This window comes from Coffea eugenioides, chromosome 3 (assembly GCF_003713205.1).
Source record: "Coffea eugenioides isolate CCC68of chromosome 3, Ceug_1.0, whole genome shotgun sequence".
Taxonomy (NCBI): Eukaryota; Viridiplantae; Streptophyta; class Magnoliopsida; order Gentianales; family Rubiaceae; genus Coffea; species Coffea eugenioides.
Genome location: NC_040037.1, coordinates 6780790 through 6802004, shown reverse-complemented (window position 1 = coordinate 6802004; position 21215 = coordinate 6780790). Strand labels below are relative to the sequence as shown.

General features: G+C 34.9%; 2 protein-coding genes across 3 annotated transcripts; one reads left to right on the top strand and one right to left on the bottom strand.

Moving 5' to 3' along the window:
- The first annotated feature begins 8028 nt into the window (after positions 1–8028).
- On the top strand, positions 8029–9223 carry LOC113765496. Its single transcript, XM_027309703.1, has 2 exons — positions 8029–8701; positions 8848–9223. The coding sequence occupies exons 1-2, from the start codon at positions 8263–8265 to the stop codon at positions 9054–9056; spliced, it is 648 nt and encodes a 215-aa protein (XP_027165504.1). The 5' UTR covers positions 8029–8262; the 3' UTR covers positions 9057–9223.
- A 213-nt stretch (positions 9224–9436) lies between these two features.
- LOC113765495 lies at positions 9437–20119 on the bottom strand. 2 transcript variants are annotated; one of them, XM_027309701.1, is made up of 18 exons: positions 19612–20119; positions 19031–19089; positions 18302–18383; positions 18091–18158; positions 17448–17517; positions 16996–17077; positions 16603–16667; positions 14704–15720; positions 14518–14580; positions 14389–14435; positions 13255–13300; positions 13096–13175; positions 12687–12800; positions 11771–11852; positions 11150–11275; positions 10641–10721; positions 9861–9986; positions 9437–9769 (listed from the first exon to the last, which is right to left on the bottom strand). In XM_027309701.1, the coding sequence occupies exons 1-18, from the start codon at positions 19945–19947 to the stop codon at positions 9698–9700; spliced, it is 2616 nt and encodes an 871-aa protein (XP_027165502.1). In that variant the 5' UTR covers positions 19948–20119; the 3' UTR covers positions 9437–9697. The 2 variants fall into 2 exon arrangements, with proteins under 2 accessions (XP_027165502.1, XP_027165503.1); XM_027309702.1 differs by lacking the exon at positions 19031–19089 and having other exon boundaries at positions 19612–19774.
- Positions 20120–21215: the final 1096 nt, after the last annotated feature.

Sequence of the window (21215 nt, the reverse complement as noted above, 5' to 3'; positions counted from 1 at the left end):
AAAAATTACATTTACCTCTCTTGGTATTGTAAAATACCTATAATACCCTTCACTTGGTAGACAATTTTAAATTTAATGCAATAAATTTACAAAACCCAAAGAAATTTTTCAATCTATTATCTATTTTCATTCCTCTCTTTTTTAGTTAATATACCCTCTTTTTATTATCTTCAATTTTATGGATATTAGCAAATTAAAATTATGAAATCAACAGAGGGAGCAGATTATGTGTCAAATTAGAAGGAAATGAAGAGGCTCGCAGTGATAGAGAAATAAATAATGAAATTAATGATTGAAATAAGAAGAAGAACTAAAGATGTTGAATTTGTTATATTTTATTTGTTGTTAAGAAAAAGTTTTATAAAATGTCAATAATTACATAAGAATTTCTTTCATTGGATTAGAAATTTTTTATTATGATTTTATTGTAGAGGTAGAATTTATTCTCTATTTCTAAGATATTAATATTTTTAAGACCATAGAAAGCCTGTAATAGCAATTCTAAGTCAGATTAATTTGTATTGAAAAGGTATTTGAGCATTGATATTTAATTTTGGGGTATAAAATTGGTTGTCAATGGGGTTTGTGTATGTGTGTGTGTGTGTATGTTTTTTTTTTTTTGTTTTACATAGCAAGTATTGATACTATACATGTAATTTGGTATCCTTTGGATGGCTATTTGATTTTAAAACTTATACTTGGATGGCTGTTAGGGGTTAGATTTGTTGATTTGTGCAAAGTGTGGAAGAAAATAATTGAGTATACTATATTTTTCTTAGTTTAAAGGGCAATTAGGAATTTTATAAGAAAATCTATATTGTTGGACCTATATTGTTACTAAACAGTAAAAGTATGAGATGTATATATAATTTTTAAAATCTGAGGGGAGCTCTCTGTAATTGTAAAAAACCTCAGGAGAGGTTTGTGAAATTATCCCCAAAAGTATTGAGTCAAAACCTTGTGAAATTAAGCCCGAAGGGTATAGTCGTTAATCCAATGCAAAGCCATGGATATTTTCGGAATCTCGGTCAAAGCCAACAAACTCCTTTAGCACCTATCAACGATCACGAAACAAACTCTTGACCGTCGGAAAAATTTCTCCGGGTCTGACAAGGACTTGATCGGACGGTCAAAATTCGACCCAGTGATTCTAAACGGGGCCCACTTAATCAAGTTATGTGAAAAGGCGCCGAGAGTTCCGGACATCATTTGTTTGTCGGAAATGCTTACGTCATGTCTCTCCCGCGCTTTTCATAAACTTTCGAGTTTCATCTGGATACGACGTCGTGACGCCGGATTTTGCTGAGATTAATTTACTAATTAACTAATTAATTAGTGTAGGAATGAGCATCCACGGTTGAGAGATAATGTGCGAGATTCTAGGCTGTTGTGGCCGCTGGATTGGAAGAAAAGGGAATTGATTATCTAAACAAAGATGGTTGATTCTAATTCTGCTGACGGAGCCAAGGAATGTTATGTCTGAGGTGTACTTTTGGCTTTGAGGTGTGGAATGTATCCATGCATGCATTGACCAATAAATTAAGATAGTGAAAAACAAGAAGAAAAATGGATGGTTTTGGACCTTTTGATTTTTCATATATTGCCCCTAAATTAAAGTTGACATTATTATAATTTAGGTTTTTAAATTATTTTTTTGTGGTATTTGTATCTATGTGTTTCAGAAATGCACATGGATTAGAATTTAATGATGTTAGCTGAGGATAGATGGTTTTTGTGCCCAAATATAATCCAAAGTTAATATAAATTACATTATTGAAAGATATATGAAAGGAACAAAAATAAAGCATGATATAATAGAACATTAAAGGTTTTGTATTACTAATGGGAATGAAGAAAGTGAAAGATTTTGTCACGGTAAGTCATGCTAGATTGTTTTAGCTGTATTATCTTATCATCTTTAATATAATAGGTCTATCTTTACGAGACATTTTGAAAATTAACACTGCAAAGAAGTGATTAATTTATTTAACTTAATAACATGCAGAGGATGGATAGGTTTGGTGGTGCAGGTTTTAAATTCGAAATCTCTCATTTATATTTGAAAAAAAAAAACTTAATGAGCTACATGCAATACGCCATGTAGATTTTAGGCTAATTGCCTTTTCATAGGGTGAATTCATTTAGTAAGCCCATAAGTTCACCAAGTTAAACATATGTAAAGGTTAGTCTTGCAGTGAATGTTTAGACCCTTAAAGTAAAGTTCTAGTTGCACGGCCAAGTTTTCTAGTAATGATTATTCTCACTTGCAAAAGGTGATATCAGACTTTCCTAAGCTATATGAGATGTTAATAAGTGAAATGCATATAATAGAGATTAAGTTTCCATAAACAACTAAGTCTATCTTTGAAAGTTTCTCCAATCTACTTCCACTTAAACCTTCTCTAATGATGACTAAAAGAATAAATTACTTTATGTTACCTAAAGTAGGTTCTCTCTCATATGTGACTTTTTTCTGTGGGATCGTTGAAATTAAACGTCGAGATTGGTGCATTTGGTCTTGCACAAGTAATTGGAGCAGGAAAGAGGAAGAACCAGTAAATGGAAAAGAGAGAGGAAAACATTCACAATTAGTAGCCTTACTAGTTACTATCATGATTCCAAATCTACACCATCTATAGGAGTCACAGGCAAACAAAAAAAAAAAAAGAGCTACATATGATATTGTTCATTGCCCTCTTGGGTCATTGTAACATATCTTGGCTTCCTTATTTTAAAGAGCTCTCTCAAATTCAACATTCAAAACTCTACAATTACAGGCTTGTTTAGCAAACGAGTTATTTTGTCAAGTTTTTTCTTATGAAGTTTAACAACTTTTGTTACAATATTTCAATAAACTTCTTAAATTTTGTAAAATACACACACCAAAATGTACAAAAAAATTTCCTTACTTCCTTTCTTCTTTCTACTCTTCTCACCTCAACCCACCGTCACCTCCATCATCGGCCAATGCCAACATCTTTTTTTTTTTGGGAAAATCGTTCAAAACATCCCTCACATTTTGCAAAAATAACTTTTTTCGTCCCTTACTTTTAAAAATGTAATTTTACGTTCTTTACAAATTTACATTGGTCAAATTTGGTCCCTATTTAGATTTCCGACTAGTTTCTGGTCGGAATTCACCACGTGCCTTACACATGATCATATTTTAAGGGCAAAATTGTCAAATCAGATTTTATATAATTCGATTCATAATCCCTCACATTTCATAAAATAAATTTTTTCGTCCCTTACATTTCACAAAATGAAAATTTTCACCCTTCACATTTTTCAAAATGAATTTTTTCATCCTTTATTGATCATGTGTGTGAATAATTTTTTTTAAATCCATGTATATGTCTATTTGATTTAACCTGAACAGTACGAATAGCATATGAAATCAAATAGAGATATATTACATACTATTCGTACTGCTCAAGTGAAATCAAATAGATATATATATATATGGGTTTAAAAAAATTGTTAGTTTTCACATATATTCATTTTCTTTTACTCGAAATTTGAAAATAAAGAAGACATTTAATCCTAAATATTATCGACTGTTTATATCAAATTAAAATTGGATAGAAAAAGTAAACAAAAGAAAAGTATGACAAAAAGAAATAAGTGATTGACACTTTCAAATTTTAAGACAATCACAAGGTAAGTAATTCAACTGTTAGTCTTGAAAGTGTCGAATAGAAATTTCATATTTAAACTGAAAATTGTTAGCACAATTATAGAATTCGAGTTAGAACCCATTAATTAGATGACCTTATTATACAATTCAATAAATAAATTATTACCAAAAGAGAAAGGTCACAAATATTGAATAGGTTCAAATGGTGAAATCATAAAAATATATACATGGGTTTCAAACAAAATCATTAGTTTTAAACCCCTATATATATATCTATTGAATAGTATGTGTATAACTACAATTAGCATGTTTAGATAAAATCTAATAGAGATAAATTACATGTTATTCATACTGTTCAGATAAAATTAAATAGATATATACATGGATTTATAGAAAAAAAACTATTCGTACACATGATCAATGAGAGATGAAAAAATTCATTTTGAAAAATGTGAGGGATAGAAACATTCATTTTTTGAAATGTGAGGAACGAAACAATTCATTTTGTAAAATGTTAGGGACGAAAAAATTTATTTTGTGAAATGTGAGGGACTATGAATCAGATTATGTAAAAATTTGATTTGATAATTTTATCCTTAAAAAAATGATCACATGCAAGTCACGTGGTGGATTCCGGCAAAAAACTAGTCGGAAACCTAGGTAGGGACCAAATTTGGTCAATATGAATTTGTAAGGGACGTAAAATTATACTTTTAAAATTGAGGGACGAAAAAAGTCTTCCTGTAAAATGTGAGGGACGTTTTGAACGATTTTCCCCTTTTTTTGCCTTTCTTTCCCTCTTCTCTCTCCTTCTCCTTCCACCTCCTCTCCTTCTCATCTCTCTCTCTCTCCTCTTCCCTTCCCCTCTTCCATGCCGCCCCCCTCTCCCCTGCCGCCATCTCTCTCTCCCCAGAGCAATCTGGTTATGTGACCAAATCGCATTGGGGAGAAGGGAAGACTGGCAAAAGAAAAGGGAGAAGAGGGGGGAAGGAGGTGATGAGGGAGAGAGGATCTAAAAGCGCGACTAGATCACATTGGGGAAAGTGAAAGGTGGTGGGAGAAGAGGAGGGGAAGGAGGTGGCAAGGGAGAGGGGATTTGGTCGTGCGACCAAATCGCGTTGGGTGGCAGGATGAGGGACAAGGGGAAAGGAGGTGCTAGGAGAGAAGGAAGGAGAAGAGAGGAGAGAGAAGGAAGAAGGAGAGAGAGAGGGAGAAAAAAGCAAAAAGTTAAAAATAAAAAAGTAAGAGTGTTGTTGGTGGAGGTGCCAGTGAAGAGGGAGTAAGAAGGAAGATCAATGGGAGTTGAGGGTGAAGAAGAGGAAAGGAAAGAAAAAGAAAAAGAAAGAAAGAAAGAAAAAGAAAAAAAAAGTTTTACACACTTTAAAAATTCTTTCTATAAATTCTACAATAAAATATAATAAAATTTTAAACAAACATCTAAAAAACTCATTTATCAAATAGGACATGTCTTTTCTAACCTTTTAGACCTAATACTAGAGGTATAATATCTTCGAAAGACAAAGCATGTAAAAATCACACTCTTTACATCCTCCCCCTCAAGGAAAAAAAAAACAAAAGAAAAAAACAACCCACCGAATGGTGCCAAACCATATTGATAATCAATAGCCAAAATTTCATAGGATACATGTACAATTCTATCACCACATGGTGACTCCCCTCCCCTATTTGGTGAAAAAAAGAGAAAAGAATAAAACACACACACACAGAGTGACAACAAAATGCATTTCAGTTCGGTCTTGTGTCCAACGCGCATGAGTTTTAGTTAACTAACGCAGCAGTTGTTTGCCATTCAACCATTTCAACAAGAAGAATGGAGTAACCAATTAATTTGGTTGAATGCTAGTTACTTCGTGGAGAGAAAGTGTTCAATTTTCCATTGAATTTTACTCAAACATTAATGCACGCACCTACCCAATTTGATCTTATATGCTTTAGTTTTTTTTCTTGTTCGATAAGAAAAAAAATTTTATTACTAAGATTACTGGAAATCGTGCAACAGCAAATGATTGACAACAATTGGAAGAGACTTCCAAAAAGATTCAACATAATCAGATGATTTGGCATAAAGAAACAATTCATGAGCTACTTTATTTGCATCTCTAGGAACTCAATTCACATGAATAGAGTTATGATCTAGTAAAGCTATTTAACTTGGCATATTAGTTCAAGGGCATGATAGATTTCACTTCAACCACCGTTTGATGAGGTTGGTAATTAAGGTATTATATCACCATGTCATGTTTACACTTCACCAAATGTACAATAAAAGCACTCCATGGTTAAGAGGGTTTACAAGACTTCTAGATTGATAACAATTTACAAATTCCCAACTAAACATCATTCTCTTGATTAAATTGGGATCTTTGACATCATTATCTTAGTCGATCAAAGACCTCGTTATATTTTTTTTTGCACCTTTATATGTTAGTGGTCAATTTTGTAATTTAATGAAATTTTAGGTACTTTCAAAATAACCAACCACTCTACATAGTGATGAGAGAACTTAGGGCAAAATAATATATCTTCAACCAGAAACTGAAGCACATGAATTATAAAGTATCCCAATATGATTTGTAAACTGCTATGGAGTCTCATAGGAAAAGAAAAGTATTGTGCATGAACTATTTGCTTAAGATCCATTTTTCCCCACCCAAAAAAAAAAGAGAAAAAGAGCTAGAGTTTAAAGCTTTTTATCTAGTAAAACCAGTCCCATCAGTTTCTGGGCCCATTGTGAAGACGAACTAGTCCAGGCTGTTGATCTACCATCCCATGGTAGGCCGAGCCCAAAGTTGGTGAGCTGTTTGTACGAAAAATGAGAATGTCGCGACATCACATGGTCGCATCCCCTCCCATGCCCAATGCCATTATTTCCATTTGTCTTCTAAGAAATTTAGAACCCCTTCCGAAGAGTTCTTATATAGAAAAATATACTCACTTTTTTTTAGATGTGCTGTATATGAGATAAAATATAAATAAAAAGATAATTAAAAATTATGTTAAAAGACATTCTTACAAAAACTAACAAAATTTTCTACCAAAAATTACAATCCAAATCTTACTCTGCGTCAATTACAACAGATTACAAATAATAAAAAAAAGCCCCCGCTACAAGAGATGATTCAATGAGACGAAGAAAAAGAGAGAAATAGAAACAACAAGGTGTACTTTTGCTCCCTCCGTCCTACTTTGATAATTTTTGTTTTCCTTTTTCATCCGTTCCAAATTATGATGCACCTTTCAATTAAAAAATATAGTTATTTTTTAACTTCTCTAAAATACCCTTATTTAATATATTTCATTATCAGTAAATACAATATACTTTATTTAATACGGCAACTTTTTCACCCAATAATTGTTTTGATACACGTGTTGAATGGTGCAATATACCATCATTATTGTTGTTTTAATTAATATAAAGGTATAGTGATAAGTGATACTCTTAATATTAATATAAGGATATTTTAGAAAAACAATAGGTTAGATTTATTTTTTCAACAAAAACTCACTAATTTTTTTTAAAACGGTGTGAGAAAAAAAATCAATTCTATCAAAATGGGACAGACGGACCAGTAAAATCTTTGAACAAATTATGAGACATAAGTAAATGATGTATGATTGGACCAAAAGGTGAGTTGCTATTAACTATTTTTGGGAGTCTACTTTTTGTTTTCATAGTGTCATTCATGCGTCCTTCTGTCAGCAATTTACTTGGATGCCGTGGTCTTAATGTTTTACTAATCTTTTGCACACACGCTAAATCATGTCTTATCACCTCCATGCTAGGCAACACTTTCACGTGTTAGACATAAAAAGGATAAGGCACTTTCTCATACAAACCCTGACACCATAGGGCCAAAAAGAAAAAAAAGGTATGATTGCTGCATTATTCGAATCATCCTTGGTAAATTCAGAAATCTGGTTGAACCAATTCCAAGGTATGGACTAAACTAGTACTATCAATTATTTCATCCAAAATGAGATAATATCCTAATTAAGGGCCAATCAAGAAAAATTCAGTGAGTTTTGTTGGAGCTTTAATTTGCCAACCTTTCATCATTGCCTAACATGGTCCAGTAATGTTGATTTTTGTTTTCAGTCTTGTATAATTTCCTCATCCACCTAACTAACTTGGACAAAAAATGCTCACCGTCACCAACCATATATCCATATATAAGCAAGCAGCCTCAGTGTTTGCTGCAGTCAACATTCCTTAACTCAGCAAACAATGTGGACCTATATAAGTTGGGCAGCATGTTGACAAATGAATGATGAATCCAAACTTGTACTGCTAAATGTCCAGGCTCCCTGTAATAATTTTACATGTGACTTACTTGAGCATGATATGAATATTTGCATGCACCAATTTCAACCTCATAAATACATCAGAGTTCAAAAAGCAGCCATCATCACGAGCATCTTCCACAGTCCCATAAATGATTGATTGATTTGATGATAAGGGAGCCTCCATTATTCTCATATATCCCAAGTGACACATATATTTGGCTGGAGGGCTTGACATTCATGTAGGAGCCTTTCTTCTGATCAAATTCATCCCCAGAAGCTCCTTTGAGTGATCCCAGCAAGCACAGAAACCTGCAGCAGCTATGGGTGGTTACCAGACCAAGGATAGGACTATGCCTAGTCGCAAAGCTGTTGAAGGGCTTCAGTATAGGGTTAAGCTTCTCCAAGGGGAAGTTAGCGAGATAATCTGCTTGAGGGATGCTGAGATCGAAGCTTACGAACGAGAAATGATGGTTTTTGCGTTTAAAGAAGCTGAGTGGAAGAAAGAGAGGAAGAAGTTGAGAGAGGAGGTGAAGAAGTTGAGGAAGCAGCTAGAATGTAGAGAAGAGAGGTTTAAAGGGATGGAAAATGAGTTTGTGGTGGACAAGAGTGGTAACAAATGGCACTTTTTGGGGCCTAGCTTCTTGTTCGAGGAGATACGGGAGGAACAAGCAAGGCGAGACGATGCTGTAGAGAAGTGGAAGCAGCTTTACTTTGCCATCAAGGTCGAGCTTGATGATCTTATTCAGAGAACAAATCAAGGTACTGCTACTCTCAACCAATCCCTAATGTAAGACCTGATAATGGTATAACAAGTTGATATTACTGTTCAAGAATCATAGATCATACCCTGATTATTCTGGTTTGAACTACAATGCCATACTATAAGCTGCAACATGGTTTTCCAGGGGAAGGACTGTTTTGGAGAGCTGAGGCAGAAGACATGTTGGAGGAACAGCAAAGGGAACTGATGGCCAAAGAAAAAGCCATAGAGCTTCTTCAAGCACAATTAGCTACCATGAAGCAAGAAGAATCCAAATGGGAGAGAGAGGTGGACATACTGAGACAAAGTTTGAGAATTGTCTGCCACAATAAGAAAGGCAAGAAAGATAGGTAAAACACATTTTTAAAGAGCATAGAGTTGGATATATAAGCTGAATCCAACATCAATGTTCTTCGAATAATATCATGTTTAAGTTCCCTGTGGCCTCTGTATTCCTCTATGTAAACCATTAAAATGGTTGATGTAAAAACTCTTTTTGCAATGATTTCTGCATTTTGTGGCTATGTCAAGCTGTCGCCAGCATAGGCGGAGTCAATCATTCTGTGATGACACCTAAAAGAGAAAAGGCTTCGTAGATGATGCTTCAGACCTCAAACATCGAGAAAACAAAAACCAAGCCATAGTAGAGCTTGAAAAGATTATAAAACTTGGATTTAATCAAAATTTGCAGAAAGAAATTACAAGATACCATAAACAGGTTACGCCAAGACTCATTTTCTGTGCAAATGCTGAGAGATTCTTTAACCAAAAAAAATTTGATTTACATGTCGATGCCTGTCCTGATGTTTTTGCATGCTGGAGTATTATCTTGATAATAAATGAGCAAATACAAGAACTCCAAAGAGTGAAATTCTCTAGGAGCATTTGCTTCTTCTCATGTAGCGGTTGTACAAGACAACTTAACTTCCTCGGTCCCAGGGCTACTAGTGAGAGCAAGCATAACATATCTTCAGTAGCTACAATAATCTCAGATTTTAACTAATTGATACACTCTTCTCTTCATTAGATTGTGATGTTGCAACAGTTTGGTAGTTCGATTTGACATTCTGGAAAAATTAGAAGCAAAAGACCATGTAATTAGCCAAGAAAATAAGGAATATAAAAGGATAGTGTTGCGAATATGAAAAAGGATAATACCTCCAGCAAAGTAACGTAATAGAAATCCTCCATGTGCTGCATAAGAGCACTGCCATCTCTAATTGAGAGAAATATATTTATTTCTGTGTTCAGGATTTTCTCAATGAGCTCTCTTTCACCTTTCATCTGGACATATGATTGGCATCATAGAGAGCAACGAATCACAATCACATAATTGTGTCTGAGGCCAACAATTCAATTGTACAGTCTATAAAAATAATTAGCAGAGCATCTGCTTCAGCTTTGATAGGCATGGAAAAAGTGTTGTGGAAGATGTAAAATATATAATCTCTACTCAAATAAATGTAGCCACACAAATCATGTGCAAGGCAGTAAAATCTTAACTAGTAAGCGTAATTTATGTCATATTCATGGGTTTGGTATGAAAGCACATTCATTACAATCATTTATAAAGATCCGATGATATTGAAATATCCTTTAAGGTTATGTGTCCAAAGTTCATTCCGAAAGCAGTTAAGCTAATACCGCTAATGTGATTTAAATAGAAAGTAGGAGGAGAAAAGACTGGAAAATCAACAAGCAGAAATCATATATAGCTATGTTGATATCTACAATTTTCTGGACTACATAAACTACAAGCATGGCACAAAGTGCCATAGTTCTGGTACACCAGCCAATTCGATGATTTAAAGGCAATGAAAGACATCCTGAACTTCTATAGTAGTTCAATCTTAAAAATTTAGTGGGAAATAATATATTAAGTGTGCAAAAAGACCATGCAATTATACACAAAATAAAAGAAGTTGAGCAGGATCATACAAATTCATTGACAATAACATCTGGTGTGGATTCTCCAAGCACATCACCCTGGTAACCATCTGCCATGAGACTCATATTCTCCTGAATATAGCATGTTATGAAGTTCATTAGAACAAGCTTTAGCAGGTCAGCTAATTTGTGGTGAAAAATATCCACATAGTTACAATCTGCTTATTTCCTGAAGGAAAATTAAGAACAAAAACACAGGATATTGATTGGGAGGAAAATACTTTGAGAACAAATAAACGGGATCACTGAGAACATTGCAAGTAGGTTGATTCTTATGATCATGTTATTGGTGAAAAGACTTCATGGGTCAGTTAAAAACCGATGATGCATTCAAACTTTCACCAAGGCATTTATCCAAAAAACCAAAAAAAAAACCAGTAAATATTTTATGTCCAACAAGGCTCGCTCATGGCTGAGTTAAACTTACTATTCTTTAAAGTAAGCAACATGTGCTCAACTTTTATTTTAAGTTTACAAATGAACTTACAATAAGAACTTACCAATGCATTTTCTAAATCTCCAGCAGCCAAATAGACAGGTTGAGCCACGTGGCAGTAGCCCATCAAACGTGGAACTGTAGGAATTATATCCCTGTGATTTACTACTCTCCAGCTATCTTTGACTTTCTGTAATGCAGGAAGCCATGAGTGACTAATAATTCATTTGACTTCTCACGTAATGTCAATGCATAAGGACCGCAAAGGGCATGGATTCACTGGTGTTACCTACTTAAATCTTCTATAGGTTAAAAAAGAGATAGTATCTTATTCCTGGACGTTTAGAACAATTAGATGAGTACTTCATAGTAGACACTGAAGGCATGATGCACGTCAGATCCCATTCAGGGTGGCAAAATTAAATCTGCTTCTTTAGGAGACAAGCTAACCATAGAACAAAATGGAACAAGAGTTGAAAGGTTGGGGAAGAGGAGCAGGTTAATTTGGAGAGTTTCATGTCACATTAGGCTAAAAAAGGAAGCTGTTTCTATATCAATAAGCTTTTTCTCATCATATAGAGTCCTCCAATGTCTAGTTGAAAGTGTGAGTAGCCAGAACTCAAAAATTTCAATCACGAGCATTATGAACTATGACCTGAAAAGAACAAAGGAAAACAAAAGGAACCTTGTTGTAAACTTCGGCAAATTTTTTGTTTCCAACTCTAGGAGATCCAAAATTGTACATTGTGACACAAATAGCACCATGCCTGCATCAAATGAATTAAGAAAATAATAACACAAGTTAGAACATAATTCCAAAATTGAAAACAAACTAAATGACCACATGCTACAGCAGAGATAATACGACCATTTTTCCATGGCAGTGTTTAGATTAAGTAGCCTTGCTTACGAAGTGATAGTTGTGGGAACTTTCTCGGATGTATCAAACATACTCAACCATCATGATTATCAGATTTACTCCATGCCATTCCTTTACTTTTCTGATTCATATTTGTACTTTTTTCATGGAGATAAGTATAGACATAGAGACCAAAAAAAAAAAAAAAATCATTCTCACCACTATGGTTTACATGACCTACTCCTTAGTAATAAAATTTCAAATCGATATTGCTGGGAACACTATCTCCCTATCATGCCACTCTGAAATTATAAACTGTCGTACTGATAATTGATGTTGGCAGCAAATGTGTGGCAACCAGCTCTATCCTCTCCTTTTCTTTCTTTTCCCAAATTTGCCCATGGAATATGGAATTATGCATTGATCCACCAGTTCACCAAAATGAAAAACCACTGCCTTGTAATTGAAAAGATTATGACTCCATTGTTATTGAATGACACCTTATTACATCAACCACCTGTACCTGTCTGACAGCAGAAGTGCCTCTGCTTTACCCCTTCAATTTCCCACATGAACTTAAATAGTCATTCCCAACTTTTTGGAAGTAATCCAATTAGAGACCAACAACTGAGTATCAGCAGTATTAAATTGAGCTTGTCATGTACTTCCGTGCACATAAATTAACCATTGAGCAACAATGATGTGAGGGAAAGAGAAGGATAGCGTGCAAGAAAGAACTTACTTTGCTAGTTGACTAGATGACAGTTCCAGAGCTAGTAGGGTAGCTAGTGCACCACCCAAACTATGACCAGTCACATAGACATGCCATTTAGATAGTGGCTGAAAATCATCATCACTGCAATAAACACATCCAGCCTTTAGAGAGAATTTTTTAGTACATAAGATACAAATGCCATAGATGCTTTGGGAATATATGAAACTGAAATTATCTATTGCCAAAATTTAGAAAGTGCAGCCATCAAAGAAGTTAAACAAAAAAGAAAAAGATTACATTGCATAGCGAAAATAAAAGCTATGATATATTGATAACCCTGCTAGTGGTGTCATACATAAAATCTTAGTCCCAAAGCCATCCTTTCACATATAAAGGAAATATGCTATATAGTTAACAATAAAAACTGACAACTTACTTATAACCAACCACCTGTTTGATGAGTCTAAGGATCCTTGTCCGAACTGAATCATATGCACTCAAGAAGCCACTGTGAACCTGCATAATGTGCAACACTAATTTCAAATCCAAAGATGTAAACACATGCACTTGAAAAAGTCCACAAAAAGTTTCATACTTGTAGTTCTTGCCGGGAATCACCACCAATCCTTTCAGGATTTAACCTAAATAACATGATGATATGTCAGCAAAACACCAAACAGAATCAACAATTATTTCACCTAATACTCAGAAACATCATTAAGGGTTGGAAAAACAGTTTGAATATGCAAGGTTATCATGCAAAAATCCAATATTGCTTGTGTGTCAGCCATTAACCTGGATTTGATTCATCCGGGCCCAGAATACATTTCCAAAAGGATATGCATATGCAAGGACAACAAACTCATAAAAATCCCATTTCATTATGTACAAGGATGATGAACATGTCAAGAATAACAATCAGAACTATATGGCCTGCATATTCTGACAGCAATACTGTGAAACCAACTTTTAATACATGCTCTTATATTTAATCTAGAGGCATGTCAAAAGAGAAGATGAGAGTAGTTACATTCACCAATATTGGATGGTTACAATTACCAATACTAGCTTGCAGGTTGATGAGTCACAAAACAAATTCTACGCATATCCTACATCGACAAAGGTAATATCAACCACCTTTTAGCTTGAAAATTTAGAGCTGAAACTTTAACGTCATAAGCTATATGCTGATCACTGTTTTGAATCAATTGTACTCTGTAATTTGTGGGGATGGAAAGGAGGAGGAGATGTGAAGCACACATTATGTTTAGCTCGTTTTCCTCATTACCAAGAAAACATGAAGAAAGTAACGAAAGGAAGAGGCTTATGAATCCTCCTAGCCCAAAATATAGAACTTGAACCCAACAGTCAGGTAAGTCAAACAATGTGTGAATAAGTGCAACAAGATTTAACTGGTCTAATGTCTTGTTATTTCTCTCTCATCCTTCTTCCTATTCCTGTGCATGAACAAAACAATGGTACCAAAATACACTGCATTAAAATGAATACTTTTATTGCTTCTCCTTCTCTGATCGTTCAATACGCCATATGTTAACATTTGGACTTAAAATATCAATTTTCTCTCTAAATCAAAGAATTATATATTGATTGGCATTACGACTATACAAAGTACAAGCAGTAATCTTCCTTTCAAGTTCAGTTATCGAAGTTTTATCTGGTTAGAAGTTCAATGAGGATGAAGAGAAGATATGTAGAACAAAGACATTACCCTGCAGGAACAAGCATTAAATCTGTCCGGAGGTCCTTCCATCTAGCCTAGACAATTAAGCAAGTCAGATAATGAACTGCAAAGCCATGCATAACTAACTAAATTGATTTGCATAACCAAATTACTAACTTGTTCTGTTCCCCTGAAGGCAACAACTAATCTTTTCCTAGCTGAATCACGCCAAAGTGCTACCTGCATGGGAACATAACTATCAGTTTGACTTCAGTAGGTTTGACTATATTGGTTTATAAGTGCACGCATTTATCTATGTGTCTAGACTACTAAACAATATCCTACACTGGAATATTGACTTGCCTGTGTGTCTGTTGATGGGTTATCCAAGAAACATATTTTTTCAAATTCAGACTTGATAAAGCTTGGGTGACCCAACGAAGTGGCCAGCATTGCCCAAGCCTCCATTGCACTCTCTGCTGTTGAAAAAAGTGCCCTCATCTCCTCAGCTTTCTCCTCATCCAACACTAATCCATCTGGTGGACTTGCAGATGGTTCACTAGATTCTGTTGAAGCATCTGTTTTGTCATCTTGTTTTCCTAGCAAGCCTGACCTTTTACTTATTTCAGAAACTGTGGCATTAAGAACCATTAATGCTCCCAATACAGCATCAGTTTGTTGTAACAAATCTTGAGTCACCTTCTTCATATTTGAAAAAGATGACTGATCGGTGTCTGGAGAAATTGGTCCAGTGTTTGCATCACCATTACCACTTTCCAGATTTTCAGGAGTGGCAAGTCCAGATTCAATATAACCTGCCTCTGCAATTTTTCGTGATTGTAAACCAATTTTGTTTAATAAATCAAATGTATCCCATCTTATTATGTTGGGAGCAGGGAGACCAAGTTTCTGAACAACATTCTGATTGACTGTTTCAGTAAGTTTGTGCCAGAATTGTTTATCTGATTCTAAGGTCTCGCCAACTTGATCGATGGTTAAAGAGTTCTTGCCATCATCCACACCACTATTTTCTGTATTATTTCCTGTTTCATTTTCAACTACCTCGTCAGTTCTATCATTTGAAGAAAACTCTGAATGGCTCTCCGGTTGAGGAGTCATGTCTGACTCTGCAGAAGGATCACTAATATATCTGTTGCCAACTCTGCTGTTTGAAAACCAATTATTAGGAAGGTACTCATTGTTCAGTGACTTTATCTGACCAAAAGCAAATTCCACAAACTGGCGGGCTTGCACAGTCTCAGAGCCAAAAACTTTTTTCACAGCATTTTCAATTCCATATTTCTCAAGAAACTCAGTGACAATGGGGATCCTCCACCATTGCTTTTCCTCATCAATTTTCTCAAAACTTTTGTACCTAATCTGAGCACAGAAAAGCAAGATCACATGTTTTACGGGAGGCTTTTTATAGATTTACAAAAAAATAAATTAAAAAAAAACACACACACAAAGCAATTCGTGCATCAATTCTAGAGTAACAAATAGAATGTAAATTATTGCCAAACCTGATTAATGAATAACTAACTAATAAAACCATTAGATGTAGTTTCAGGAAATTAATTTCCAGAAAATCTGAGAATTTTTTTTCAATCTCAAAGTATGTACATCTCCTAAACGTTCTTGTTAGTGCCTAGCTTGTACTATGATTCTCCTACACTAAATGAGAAGTGCCTCCCAAGGTACTTAAGATTTTTTTAACAACTCTCTGTTTCTCTATCCCTTCCCCCCCCCTTCACATCATCATCTCCCTTTCCTTCTTTTTCTTCCTCTTCTGGCAATGGACCAGGGTAGAGACATCAAAGAACATATAAGAATAAAAATTTGTTGCTGAAAAGTTTAGTAATCTCAATGAATCAGTCCAACTTAGGATTTCTAAGCTGAAATCACAATGGCCTATTCAAGAAAAAATTATCTTGCTTTCACCCAGTAAGGTTGTTCCGTGTCTGTTAGTGCAGATAGAGCAATATTCCCAGTCCTTCTATTAGTGGATCAAACAGTGCCATGAAATGATTGTAGAGTCTACATGTAATTGGTTTGTTATCAGGAAGAGGTATTTAAGATACATTGAGTGTGTGGTTTGGACGAGAAAAAAGACAAAGAAACCCCAAAGACAGAGAGGGAGATGAAGAGCCATCAGCCATTGTCTTCTTGCACACAGAAGATTGAGGCTCATTATGCAATATTTTTGTTTCCAGTACCTCAAAAGATATAAAATAAAATTAAATCCTCCACCAAGAAACAAACCTCAAGTTCTATCTGTCCACCACCTCCCATTCCTTCCAAATCAATCATCACCTCATGCAGATCTCCTACAAAAAGATATGCTTGTTATTTTGCTACTCTGGTTTAAATTTTAGCCCAGAATCTAAGATGTATAATGTTTAAAATCACATAGGCATCAATAACCATTAATAATTAAACTTAAAATGATATGGATAATGGGTTGTTCATGTGGATGGAATATAGATAGGTGTGACTGAATTTTTGTATAGCTTCCCTCAGCAACAGGAATAAACTGATGTGCTGGCTGAAGGAAAGCTGATCAATGCTAGACAACTGACCGACATTGATGTGTTATCACATGGGTTTTGACAATCGTTAGATGCTGATCAAGCATGACTTGCATTGAAATCTTACCATCAAAGAGTGAGTCCAAATTAATGCCAGAATTTCCCATGCGCTTGTGAGGAGTCACAATATTTGCATCCCAAGCTGCGATCTGAACTTTAAATGAACATATCAGCGAGTAAGAGACAAAGTTCAGAACAAATATGCTCATCCCTCTGAATTTGAGGAGTGATCATATCAACTGAATGAAAGCACAAATAGGATGCATACATAAATCATGAGATTTGTTCTATAGATTGTCTCAAATTTTCTATTCAACACTTTGGCAGCTGCCTGTACTGCACATCATGATATCTACATTAACATTTCTATATTACTTTTACTGTATTTGTTAATTTAGTTTTTTCTGTCAACATCTCAAACCAATCCTAAAAAGAAAATTAAATGGATTGTAAAATTTAGGATCTCAAGGAACTGCATGGGACAATGAAAAGAAGATTCCCAAAGATTTCATTACAAACCTGAAGTATCTGGTTTGGCAACTGCTTGATATTTAGAGCAAATTCCTCATTCCAGGTTGGTTCTTTAGTCCTGCCAATATTCATAACTGAACTCTGCAGTTCTGAGAATAATTGACAACAGAAGAAATTCCAACATGTGGAGAGATAACCTAAAAGTAGATAAAGAACTAAACATACATAATAAAAAAGATTTAACTATGTTTGAACCAAGTGAAGCCAAATCCTACAATCTCCATTGAGGTTTCGTTGTCTCTGTTGAGACACTTACAAGGATTAATGGGTGAATGAATCTTGAATGCAGTATCTTCAACAGCAGATAGCAGAAACAAAATCTGATGTTAATAAAATAACAGCAAAGAATCAAAGAAGGATATAATTGCATCACTGTTACTTCAGTCTATGTTGTCCCAGCTATGATTATTCACAAGAAATACATTAAAACACAAAAACTATAAGCTCCAGAACGGCTTATATTCATGTTATGTTCTTTTTTCTGTCAATCAGCACTCTATCACTTCACATAAACCAAAAGTTAATTAACTGAGATATAACCTCAGATGCATGCCTCAAGTTCGAAAAAAACAAACGGTCATTTTTACATGGACAGTTTCTTAAGAATCTGTAACAGAACTTCGAAGCTTACCCCCATTTTGTCTTACTTTTTACAACCTGACTATCCAGTTGAATGACCACATATGGATCACTTGTTCCCTGACAGGAAATGTAGGTAATATATCACTGAAAGAAGAAAGTCTTATGGGTGATAACTGTTTTTCATTTGGCAAGAGATTGCCAAAAGAGATAGAGAAGTTCAACCACAGCTAGAAAAGGAGTTCTGAGGGCAAGCAACCTACCCATGGATCCATAGCAGGAAGGTTGATCCCCTTCTTTAGCTTTATGAACAACTGACCATCATAAATCTCTCGCATAAAAGACCTGAAAATGTTCATCAGTCCTTACATATCGATAAAGAAACTTATAACATTGACTCAAAAAGCTTTTTGCCTAAAGAGGGAAACTAGTAAGCTATCTTGATCAAGTATATTAAAGGAGTATAATTACAGAAACCCTTTATATTGAAGTAATAGGATCTGTCAAAATGCTGCCAACAACTTGAAGGAACATCGGCAGAGCCGAGCATAGCTTCTCTGCTTTGTTAGTGCTCTTTTCTAGATGCACTCTTAGGCTTTACTAACAATGGTGGAAGAGGCATTTTCAGCCTACTACAGAACCAAATGGTCAGCATTGCCATGGTTCCTGGGATTAAAAGAATATGCTCCAGAGCAATGGAACTACAGCCCAATAATGGGTGCCAAGCATTGCCACAGGGAAGATACACGGGCAAAGCCAAAGTAGGGGACTTAAATCTAAGTCAACAATGTTAAGTGTGCATGAGATAAAGTGCAAAGACATGGCTAAGCAATTAACAAGAGAACAAAAAAGAAATCAATAGTTAAGAATATCCAGAACTCAAAGAACTATTTCTTCACCCCATCCAAAGTGATCTTTCTTAGTTGGTTGTAATATTAATGACTCATGACTAGTCGTAGGGTAAGTTCTAACTGAATGAGATGACTACATACTTTGAAAGAAAAACTGTCTGACAATTTGCTCCGTCCACCTCACGCTTTCCAATATTTTCCTGATTTGAAAGGAATCGCATAACAGTTAAAATCAAATCATACACATCAAACAGAAACTTGAAATTTCAAAGATTATCTTTTTTCTTGGTTAAATCCTTTCTGCAAATTTGGTCTTTGCTACTTACAAACTCATTCTTACAACACAGAGACAATTGTGCAACTACATTTGTACACAATTCACCTTCATTAGTTCAGGGGAGCATCTTAATTGTATTAGTAGAATTGGTTTCTCCTTTATATCTTCTCTTGCCCCTCTCATCAGCCACATTAATTTAAACATCAAATTCATAGTTGTGCCATCAGACATATATCTACTTAAAAGTAGAAATTAACTGCCTTGTTTTCGTTGCAATGGTATAAGATAAATTGATTCTTAGTTAAAAAGACAGATTTTTTCTAACAACATTGGAATTTGAAGCACGAACAACATTAACTGATCCCATTTGGTTCATTCTAACAACAATCAAAGGAACAATAACCACTAAACACATGAATAAAATAGATAAAGCTGAGAACTTTACAGGTGGAGTATAATAAGCTTCAAAAGCAAAGCCAGCAAGAATAACAGCCAAGTTGATATCAAAAGGAGGCCTTTCATTTTCACGTTCAGACTCCTGCTCTTTAGCTAAAAGGGTCTCATTTTCTGCATTTCCCTTGCTAAAGCAACACAACAAGTGGGGCCCGTTAACGGAGTTCGCTCTAAAATAGCTTGAGTCCAAGAACCCAGATATTCTCTTGTGAAATAAAAGCTTTCTTGAATACGAAAGTGAAACGGAATTCTTGAAATGGAGCAGTTTTGGCCCTTTTGGGGTGTGAGCAGAGTGAAGGAAGTAAAGGTGCAGTTGAAGAGCTGCCATTGAAGATTAGGTGAGGGTTCAAGAATTTTCTTTTTCCGCCTTCTTGTTTCCTCAATAAAGGGGTTTTCACTTTTCAAGAATTTTGCCTTTAGAAGGCAATAGAATTTAGCTTGAGATTTGGTAGTAAGAAGGTGGAGTTTAGTGGCGTATTATTGGATGGTGGCAGGGAAGCTAGGAGAAGCCGCGGGAGACAGTTGATTAACGGTCATTCTAGATTTCTGATTTGGTTTTCTAATTTTTTTTATTTTTTATTTTTGGACTTGAGAATTTTGGTTTAGATGTCTTTCATTAATTTTAACATTTCATAAGAGGAAAATTAAGATTTTTTTTTGTGGTGTATAAATACAACTAAAGAAACATCACTATAGGTGTGTTTTTTGTTGGAAAACTTGAAAGTGACAATTATTGGATCGGAGATGAATTACGATGTCAAGAATGTATTAGTCTAGTGGTTAAAATTGAAATTTCATTAATAAAAAATATTTGTTAAATTTCACCTCTCCCCAGTTGAAAGATTTTAAAAACAAAAGAGATGAATTATGAAATTTTCTATTGAGAGTTGTTTTTAGAATATTGGCATAAGATTATAAAGATCAGCAATGGGCAGGATCCTAGCATGAATTCCAGGAGATTTTTGTGAAACAGTATTTAATTTTAATCTAGTGTTTTTTTTGTAATAAAGTATTTAATCTAGCTTCTTTTTTTCCGGCTACGATAACTGTTTGTATAACATAATCTATCCTACACTAGGGGGAGGGGACAGACCTAAAGAGACCCAGGGACAATCTGGAGGGGACTGAACCACCATCGAACTAAACATGTGCACTACACACCCGCTTGGATTTTTCAAGCAAAGCCACTCTTTTTTAATGTGGCAAATTGGTAGGCCCCATCAAGCTTTGGTGGTGGGCACTGGTGGTATAATCTAGCTAGGAGTCTATAAATGTTCAGTGTCTGCAATGAAGAGAGATATATGGGACCTTATGGAGTCGTGGTAAGGGCGGACATGGTTCGGATACCTACCCCGTGCACCATTTGGCTTACTCACCTCGCATCTTACGAGTCAGCCATTTTTTTGTCCTTATTCGCCCCACATATCAGCGAGTACCTAATTAGATAGGATCAAGTCAATAGATACTTGTTCTATCCGACTTATCATTTAATTTTTCATAAAAAATGATCTATACTAATTTAATTTTATATTTTACATATTCATCTAAAATTTAATAAAGATTTTTTCTCAAAAAAATTATCCCACCAAGAAACAA